At 31.7% G+C, this 10,672-nt stretch overlaps 1 protein-coding gene across 3 annotated transcripts in view; it reads right to left on the minus strand.

Moving 5' to 3' along the window:
* Positions 1–740: 740 nt before the first annotated feature.
* RAD51C (RAD51 paralog C) overlaps positions 741–10,672 on the minus strand; it is a 29,541-nt gene continuing 19,609 nt past the window's right edge. Inside the window, exons 6-9 of one of the 3 annotated variants that reach the window (XM_011375073.2) lie at positions 8,385–8,451; positions 7,992–8,052; positions 3,234–3,297; positions 741–2,267 (exon numbers count right to left, since the gene is read on the minus strand). In XM_011375073.2, coding sequence (XP_011373375.1) covers positions 2,151–2,267; positions 3,234–3,297; positions 7,992–8,052; positions 8,385–8,451 — 309 coding nt within the window. In that variant the 3' untranslated portion in view covers positions 741–2,150. The remainder of the gene's footprint in view (positions 2,268–3,233; positions 3,298–7,991; positions 8,053–8,384; positions 8,452–10,672) is intronic. The other 2 variants (XM_011375074.2, XM_011375075.2) reach the window with 2 other exon arrangements.

The raw sequence follows: 10,672 nt of genomic DNA on the forward strand, positions 1-10,672 counted from the left end.
ATCCAATAAACCTTGCCTTGTTAGATTTTGGACTTGTTTGGGACCCATCACCCTTGTCTTCCTTCTGATTTCTCCCTTATAGAATGGGACTGTCTGTGCTTCTTCCATCACTGTATTTTGGAAACACTTGTCTCGTTTCACAGGTTCACAGCTGTCGAAGAATTTCACCTCGGGGAGAATTGTATCTTGAATCTCATCCATGTCTGATTTAGGGGATATTTAAATGAGACTTTGGACTTTAGGGTTGATGCTGGAATGAGTTAAGACTTTTGAGGTCTTGGGATGGAAGGAGTATTTTGCATGTGAGGACATGGATGCTGTGGACTGAACTGTGTACTCCCAAAACATATATTGAAGCCCTAATCTCCAATGTGACTATTTGGATAGAACAGAGATTTTGTGAGATAATTAATGTTAAATAAGGTCATATGGGTAGAGTCCTAAACTGATAGAACTGCTGGCCTTATAAGATGATTAAAAAAAAAGTCTCTCTCTCTGCACATTCACCAAGGAAAGGCTTTGTGAGCACACAATGAAAAGGCAGCTGTCTACAAGCAAGGAAGAGAATACTCACCAGAACCAGACCATGCTGGCACACATTAGAGGACTTCTAGCCTCTAATACTGTGAAGAAATCATATTGTTTTAATTCTGTGTTATCTTATTATTGAAGCTTAAGCAGACTAAGGTTTAAGTGTATATTTGTAACTAGAAAAATAAATATCACTTCAGCAATAGCAATGACTTTGAAAAGCTATCATATGCAAATTTTATTTTAGAAGACTTGAAAACAGAAATACAATAGGCTTTGTCTATATTCAGAGTCCTATAGTTCTTTGAAGTAGTGTTATAATGCTTTATGAGATCCTACTGTATCTGATACCTGATCACACTGATATTTATCATTTACAAACCCCTCACTGTCAATTTTATGATTTGAGCAGATAGACTATAAAATGATGTGTAATTTTTTATGACTGCATTATTCTAAAAACATATGCCTTAAAGCCCTCAAAAATAAGATAGTTACAATCAGTTGTTCTATAGTAGTCATTTAAAATTAGCATAATATAATTAGGATGACCGTATGCCTAATTTGCTTGGGAGAATCCTGGTTTATGCCCACTGTTCTGGTGTAACTGTTAGTAGTACCCACTTTCACTCTCAAAAAGTCCTAGCAAACTATGGTTATTCTATGTATAATCAATTACAAACTTATTTTTTTAAGTTTTATAAATTTAGTGTTCAGTCTGGAACAGGAAATCCAAATAAAATCTTTAAAATATGGTTGTCATACTATATAATAATCAATCATTTAAATAATTTTCTTCCACTGGGAACCAAAGTAAATTTTGTGAATGAATTGAGAAGTACTAAGAAGAATCAGGTACCAAAACATTATTAGATGATTTTGAAATCACTCAATCCAAATTTTAATTTGTTCAAATAGTGTTAATTTGTTCATATTCAAAGGAAAACGTCAATACATCTAGAATTCTAGAATGGATCATACCATGTTTCAAAAATGTAGAAATAAATAACTGTGAGCTTATCGACTTGACTATTCTGGAAGATATGTTTCACACAATTTCTAAATGGGATAACAGTTCCAAATTCCTTCCTCTAACATTAAAAAATAAAGAAATGTATAGGATTGAGGTTATTAAAATCAGATTAGTCATCTAAAATTCATATCCTACCCATGAAACTATGCTGACTGAGGGTGCTGGCTTTGCTTTATATTAATAAAATGGGTCATTTTAAGAATTATCAAAGCTACACTTAAGGAGGATAACACAAAAGGAATGTGGGGGGAAAAATACTTCTCAAGATTTTATAAGCAATGAACAAAGAAAGAAAGAAAAAAGTCTGACTGGTAAATTCAGATTGACCACATGAGATCAACTTTCCACATTTACAAATACAATACTTATATCATCTCTACTAAATGTTACTAAAAATAAAAACAGGGCAAATTAAAATTGTAGAACACTGCGTTAAAAAAACTCTTTCAGAGAATGGTATTAAGTATGTATATGTTTCACTTTATATATTCCTGATTCATAATGTGTGTTTTTATTTTAAAGTAATGAGTCTACTACTCGTATACATTGCATCTCACAGCATAAATACATAATGTATACTTTGAGACTAGTCTTTGGATTCCTGTTCTTCCTCTGATTCTCGTGACCGTTTCCGGGAGTTCAATGAACCTTCTGTTTTCAATGAACATGGAGTAGCAACAACAGCATCTCTAAATCCCTGACGCTGCAAGATGAAAAAATATACAAGTATGCTTTAAGAACATCTAAAATAATGAATGGTCTTGCAAATATTTTGAGGTAATTGATAAGAGAGCTATTTTATTCTTGGCATAGAAGTTATCAACCACTGTGGATGAAAAAGATAAACCTCATGGATAGATGTGCAAAGCCAGGGCTGTACTAAAGTATTTTATATCTAGAGTATTTTATATATATTTATTTATACATATACATACACACAGAAGTAACATTGCACTATAAAAATGTTCTCTAAAAGACAATCCTAACAAACTTTGTGGTGACTCTATTGGAAGAGGTGAAAGGAAGTAACATGAACTAATTACTCAGGTGTTTTACAAACTTACTTCCACAAATACTCTATATAATAAAGCTTTCCAATTAGAATACTTTAAATGCACCTAAGCATTGCAAAGACTAAATGGATAATTCAGTTTCAGAATCTCTATTTCTGTTTTTGTCCTAAAAATATGAGATGCCAAGAAAATATTTGGCTCAACACTATTGATAAATATGCATATTTCAGTAAAAAAAAAAGTGAGTTCTATGATGTACAATTACAGGAAAATTAACATTTTAAAGTGGGATATATTTAGTGGCTAATATATAGACAGATCTATAATATCTACAGACCAAAATGAGTAAGGTTAGTATTTTTTCTTTTCTGAAAATCTTTAACAACTTTCACTTTCAAAATCTTTACTATCCTAACATTACATGTGGAACACACTACCCTAGAAATGTTTCCTTCGTTTGTAAGAATAAATGTCAGTACAATTGTGACTAGAAAATTGTGTATATATACTAATATTTGGGGGATAATTCGAAGTATCAAAAGCTATCCTCAAATAGGCTTGCTGCACACACAAGTTAAAAGCAATTTGTAAATGCTCTCTTTAGATAATTACTGCCCACCGACACCAAAATCCCATTCTAATCAAATAATACTAACTGTGATTTGAAACAGTACTGTAGATTCCTTCTGGCTTGGTGATTTGTACAATGTTGCCAACCTGCTTTGAAAAAAAGAATATACACAAATATATACACAAATATAAATATACAAACACATAATCTTAATTAGTTCAGATGACTAATTTGATCATTGAAATTTAGTTTAACCATAATTCTATTATTTTGTTCTCTAAGAACACAGAAAGCAAAAATCAGATATTCTTTTGTCACAGAATAGCTATATGTATACATGTAATTATTACATATAATAATAGATTTGTTTATATAAGTGAAGTTTTAAAGCAACCTAAAACTTCAATGACTGATTCGAATAAGTTATCTTTTATATGTTGAGAGACTGTTTATACCAGGAAAATAAAGTGGAAGACAATATTTAATGAGATAGGAAAATATTAAGTAAAAGTTATACTGCATGATCTTGCATTTCTGAATATGTATACATACATATACAGAAAAATTACTAGAAGGCTAAGGTAGTAAAATTGTTAAGATAGTAAAAATGTTAAGTAAAGGTAGTTTTTTTGTTTATCTATATTTTTCAAATTTTCTGCAGTAATTGTGTTTTTTGGGTGTTAGAAGTATTAAGACATTTTCTTGGGATATACATGAAGAACATAACTCATATTATACTAATACAAATAAGCTAGGAAGACACATTCTTTCAAAATGATTATGTCCAGAAAAATCACTGTCATGATAGAACAAAGTCTCTTTAGGCAGTATTTTATTATGTACTCTAAAAGTAAATAATATAAAACTGAAAGCTGAAAGAAGTTGAGAAATAAAATTCTAAGCTCATATTAACTATGGTCAAATATTATAACAGCAACAAAAATATGCAAAAAATTTTAAAGTGCCTTTTAAAATTACTCTAAAACTGATATAACTTCTCTACAATAGCCAAAAGGTTGCAACCCAAGCAACCCAAGTGTCTAACAGATAAATAGATAAACAAAATGTGGTATATACATATAAAGGAATATTATCCAGTCTTAAAAAGAAATTCTGACACCTGATACAATAAACCTTAAAGACATTATGCTAAGTGAAATAAAGCCACTCACAATAGGACAAATGTTTTATGATTCTACTTATATGAGGTTCCTAGAGTAGTCAAATTCACAGAGACAGAAGTAGAATGGTGGTTGCCAGAGGCTGGTGGGAGGGAAGAATGGAGAATTAGTGTTTAATGGGTATAAAGTTTCAAGAGTGGAAGATGAAAAAGTTCTGGAGATGAATAGATGGTGGTGATTACACAATAATGTAAACGTACTTCATGCCACTGAACTGTACACTTAAATTGTTAAAATGGTAAATTTATGTTATGTATACTTTACCACAATTTAAAAAACTGATATAACTGCATTAACTTAGAGAAAAATCATAGACTCTCAGAGTTAAAAGGGTCATTTATTTATATACAATGTTGACTTCTTTTCAAAGACAATTCAAAAAGGACATCTTGGTTTATGATCTGTAACTCTCTTAATTTTGAAATTTCCTCTCTGCTCAGGCACAATTCAAAAGGAAGCATTCAGAGACCATGGTCTATTAGCTTAATGTTTTAGGTTTGTACTTTCAGGATGAAAACAGCAGAATCCAAAATGTCATGTACTCTATAATTGCAACTGTATGCATAAATAATTGCTAAGAAATACATAATATAAGAATAGTTGGATTAGAGGGTGAGATTATAAATTTTTACAATGCTTTTAGGGTTGGTATCCCATCTTTAACATAAAATATGACAGAAAAATAGAGGCATGGTGTATTTTAACCCACCTTATTAAAAAATCACTCTTTTTCATCCAATAAAACAAAATCAACTAACCTTCTGAAAAATTAGTATCTAAATCACCTCATATTACTATATCCAAAAAGGTATCCAGTTTATCTGACTTTTCTGAGAAAATTAAAAGTAAATAAGCTTTTAAGAAGATTTACATGTTTATTAAGAATCCTAAAGTCAAATGGGCATTCGGTATTCAGGTTGAAAATCTTCCTCAGATTTCTAGGTAAAAATAAAACTTTATATTTCATGTCTGCATCTCAAGAGTTCTTTTTAAACAAGAAATTAAACCAAAGAATCACTTGGCTCACGGCCCCAGCTGAGATGAAGCTTAACATATGGCTGAACTACATAGTTTGGGTCAGGAAGAAACAAGACAGAAGCACAATTTGTGCTCTAAAGCTGAGTACACATATGAAATACTGTGTGGGGGTGTTGATATATTACTCCACTTACCACCAGATCTTCTTGGCAAAGAGTGGTATAATTCTGAACAATCTCAGCCTCATATTATCATGAATATGCAAACTGAAGGAAAACCCACACAATATACAGGAGACAAAAGTATTTCTTTTAATAACTGTTGGAATGTTATTCCATTATTAGTCAAAGGGTAAAAATTAGGTGTTTCCAGTAAAGGATGGGGACTGGGTCATGAGATGGGATACTTAAGTTCAATTCTCAATAGAAATTTGGTTAGTCAAGGTTTTCAGTTTTATGCTCGAATGGAAAGTGTTCGTTTTCATACCTATTTTCCCCCAATGTGAATTTCTATTTCTATCCTTCCATGATAAACTAAGTTTTAAAACACATATAAGATTTCGTGCAACTTTAATGCCTTAAAGATAGTTCGTTTCAATGAAGAACCAAACTATTTTAATTATATTAAATGAGGTTCATCAATTCTGATTATAATAAGATATGCACATCACTTTTCAATATATCCACAGCCTGAAGCGGAAAAGAAGTCTGGAGACAAAGGATTTTACCGAAAAAAGAGGCTAAGAGCTATACCTTCAGATTTTCTGATAATCAACATAATACTATAATTCCATTCTAGAAACAGCAATTATAGGAGAAAAAGAATAGACTCTATTATAGAGTCAGGTATAAAATGTGGATACTACCTATTTCACAATTATTCAGAAAATAAAATGAAATTTTATATACACACAGTGCTTAGCCTAATAAAAGACAGTTAATATTCAATAAATGGTAGCTATTATTTACTACTTAGTTAATATTCTGGGCCTTGGTATTCTCACTGTTAATGATAACACATATAGATTCTTCAAAGAGTTATTGAAGGGACTATATGAAATGTAAAGTGCCCAGTTAAGTACCTAGCACAAACAAGCACTCAATAAAATGAAAATTATATAGAACAGTAGATTTCCCCTAAATCTATCATTCGATGTCAGTGTTCTATATCATTCTCTAATTTCCTGGAAAGCTTCAGTAAGAAGCTGAAGTCATACAATGGTTTAACTCTTAAAAAGTAAGCATGATTTTCTGATCTCATGGGTACCTAACCAAACCTAACTTACAGAATTAGATGAAGGCAAACTTCTCCTGATGAGTGCATAAAAAGATGAAACATCTTGCTTTGCTCCTAATATTTTTCTCATTTCTTAAATGTATTCTACTAGTGAGTATTTAATAGAATAGTGGAAGACTACTATTGTATACTACTAGGCTCAAGGGTAATTCTTAAGAACATTAGTGGGATGTTCTTTGCAGAAAACCTAAATGTGGGAAAGTATAAGCGGTATGTTCAAAAGACAACTGGAGAACTGCTGCCAAATCTACAATAGGGTTTGTTGCTGAGAAAAGAATTCTTTTTGTGAATCTAGGGTACAATGACTTCCAGAATTGGAGGAATGGGAATCCACTGTAAAGCACTATGTATTATAAAAATAAAAAAAGTTACCTGAGCTCTGGAAATGCCATCTTTAAGAGACACAAGCTGCATGAATTAGTTGCAAAAGATGTATGTAAATGTGATCAGTTCTAGTATGAGCTGAGAGTAAGTAAAACCTAACCTGGTGAGGCATAATTTTTTTCATGTAGAAGAACAAAGAAATGCAGATAAAAAACAAATAGACAGTATCACTGACCAGACAGTATCACTGACCCAATATGTATTTAAGCAACGCTTTTTTCTATCTTTACCCACATACTATCTCAATTTCTTCCTTTCAATAGAGCATTTCCAAACCAAGTTCTCTAGATTATACCAATTAATCTCAAAGCAGAGAGGTTGGCATAAATCTGCCATTTCTAGAAGTGTAGAATAAAAGATTCCACAGCTTTCAATTGCCTATTTTAAAGAAAATAAAAGCTGGTTTGTTCACTTGCTCAAGCAGCTTTAAAAACAAACACAAAGGTTTCATGCCGTCATAGTTTTATTTTAAAGAACAATACCAGTGAAAGTCAGGTAAGTAACTGAATAACAAAAGCAAGATAGAAAAATACAAAAGACAACAAAAGTAGAGACAATTTCATGTAAGAAATATATGAAGCAGCTAAAAAAACCATCCTATTTTCCACATAAATTAGTCCTAAAGCTAACCTCAAAAGTATTCCTTTTGTCCTGATTTTATTCTTCTTTCAATCCTTTCCAGGAACACAGAGTACCCACCTCCTTCTGCATGGCTAATAAATGGTACTTAATTTCAAAGAGCTTTAGAAGGTAGCATTCCTTGGCCACCTACTCATTTCAGGTGCACCCCATTATTTAAATATTCCAAAGAATTTCCTATGTAGCTAAATGTGCAGATTAAAACATTTTTCTATGTTTGCTCTAGGTGATTAAGGACAAGGTTACAAAAGCTTTAGTTCATGGGGCATTGCGGAACTCATTCACTGGACTAGCTTTAAGAAATTGGTAAGTTTTTAGTGTAATTAACCCAATATTCAGAATTATTAACTTGTTTCTATACTGACCTTTGCTTTTGGTCCCAGTGAAAGATTAATCGTATTGTAGCAGCATGTCCCCAACTTTCCCCTGAGGGAAAAAGAACATAATAACTGTATTGCCTTACTGACTAGGTTATCAATCTCTCAGAATGCCTCTGACCAAATACAGTTTTATTTTACTTAATTTAAAATAACGAGAGTATATTGGTTTCAAAAAACCTGGTACATAGATAACATTTTGAGATTTATAGATTTTTACATATCTATGGAAATACTGGAGATCATTATCTTCTATTTATCAGTGAATAAGACAGATATAGTCTCTGCTTTCATGAAGTTTACAGTACTCAAGAAGTACCAAATGAAAGAGGTAGGACAAAATGTGTTTAACCAAAAATGTTTATCTGATTAATTACCCACCCAATGCGGGTACCAGCAAGGCCTGATTTCTATCAATCTTTGTTGTCATCTGATTGGTTAAAATTACCTACAAAAAACAAAATGTGAGAAAATTAGGTGAGTTGCCCCTAAAAATTAAGTAAGTAGTCCTGTGATTTTAGTATTCTGAATATAATCTAACTTAAAGAAAGACATATTTAGGTAATAAAAACTTTTCTGATAATTTTTTAAATTTACTCATAAAAATGAGTAGTTATTTGAAAACTAATAGAATCTGAAACTAATAGAATCTGAAAACATGATTCTATTGAATATAAAACATTTTTTAACAGACAAGAACGAAGAAGTTCTTATTGTGAAAATGGAAAAATAAAAATATAATAGATAATACATATAGCCAATAGAAACAACCAGATCAATAGCAGCAACATCAGTAGTGGTAAAAACATTTACTGAGTACTTAATACATGCAAGAAGTTATGCTAAGTGTATTACCTTCATTATCTTATCTCCTCTCCATAAGTACTCCATGAATGAGGCATTATTATTATTATTCTAGATTAACACAGGAGAAATCAGAACTTTAGAAAGATTGAGTCTGTGTTCTTTACCACTGTGGCCTCTCTAGAACATATTTATTCAAAGGAATATGAAATCCTTAATAAATAACTCAGTGCTTACATTTTTAGGGAAGAAATCAATACAGTACTATGATTTATGACTTTACAGAAATAAAAAAGAAATTGAGGCAAAGAATTATGAGAAGAGACCTAAAATCATAAAAAATGTACAGTATAAGTAGAAGAACTGGGGAAAATAAAACCCAACAGGTCAAATAACCCCCAAATTATGATTGTGCTAGTCTACTGGTAATACATATAGGTCTTGCTTTACTCACAGATGGCCCTCAGTCTAAAAATATTGCTCATTCTTTTGGATTAAATAGTGATCTGTAGGAAAAATTCTATGTTTTAAAAAGTAATTTTAAAGTAGAGAAAAACGGGTGTTTAAGGCTGACTAAATACAGTAAAAGTCAGATTATCTGCCACCTTCTTATCCAAAATTCTCTAGAAAGTTATTTTAAATAGTCTTCCAATACAGATCATCCGTCCAAAGATAAGACAGATATTACTGCAAGCTGAAACTGATAACTATTAAAAGCAATGAGAAAAGGTACCTACTCTGAAAAAGTCATCAGTTCCATAAAAAAAGCTGAGAAAGAAAAAGCTGGCTATTTCCAATGCACTGGTGACACTCTAAAATTTTCGTTTATCTACAAAGGAGAAATCTGTGATCCATCTAGATCTCAATTAGGCACCAACTGTATTACATCACTTTGTTCTAGCGCACCCCTCCTTAAGTGCCATTGTGGCTTCTCCAGGAATTTTAGAACAAGCTAAGCAGGAATTTAAATTGGTAATTAACTGAAATATATGACTAATCAGCATCTCCAACATGCTGAATAATACCCTTTACTGTACATACTACTAAGTGTTTAAGCTCTAGCAACAGAGATATTTACTTATATCAACATGTTTTGGTTAAAGGTGCACTATCCAATTCTTCAGCCATTAGCCATATAGAGCTTTTAAAATTAAATTATAAAACTAGAACTTCAGTCTATGGCCATGCCACCCGGAACGTGACGATCTCGTCTGATCTCGGAAGCTAAGCAGGGTCGGGCCTGGTTAGTAGGATGGGAGACGACCTAGGAATACCGGTTGCTGTAGGCGTAAAAAAAAAAAAAAAAAAAAAAAAAAAAAAAAAACCACCTAGAAATTCAGGTCCTCAGTAGGACTAGTCATATTTCAAATGCCCAAAAGATATATGACTACTGTATTAAACTGAACTTTTTCATCTTTGCAGAAAGTTTTATCAGATAGCTCCTGTTTAGAGAGTAGTTAAACCATTTCATATCTTTAGGAAAATGTAAATAAATATACTTCCCAGCTGTTCTACATCCCAAAATTAGAATTTTGCTATAAAATAATTATACCACTTCTGCAAAAATGTTGGGTTTCTCAGAATACAAATGAAAATTGTGTGATTACTCCAAACTCATAAAAAATGAGTCTTTAAAATAGTGAAGTAACAGTTGAAAGTTATTAACTTCATTGCTGTAAAAGTACTTCTGCTGTCCAAATGTCCTTCAATTGACGAACAGATAAAATGTGGTATATCAAGAAAATGCAAAATTAGTCATAAAAAGGATACTTACTGATACATGCCACATGGATGAATCTTGAAAACATTACACTAAGTGAAAGAAGTCAGCTATAAAAGACCACGTATTATACGATTCTATTCAT

Source organism: Pteropus vampyrus, unplaced genomic scaffold (genome assembly GCF_000151845.1).
Source record: "Pteropus vampyrus isolate Shadow unplaced genomic scaffold, Pvam_2.0 Scaffold261, whole genome shotgun sequence".
Classification (NCBI taxonomy): Eukaryota; Metazoa; Chordata; class Mammalia; order Chiroptera; family Pteropodidae; genus Pteropus; species Pteropus vampyrus.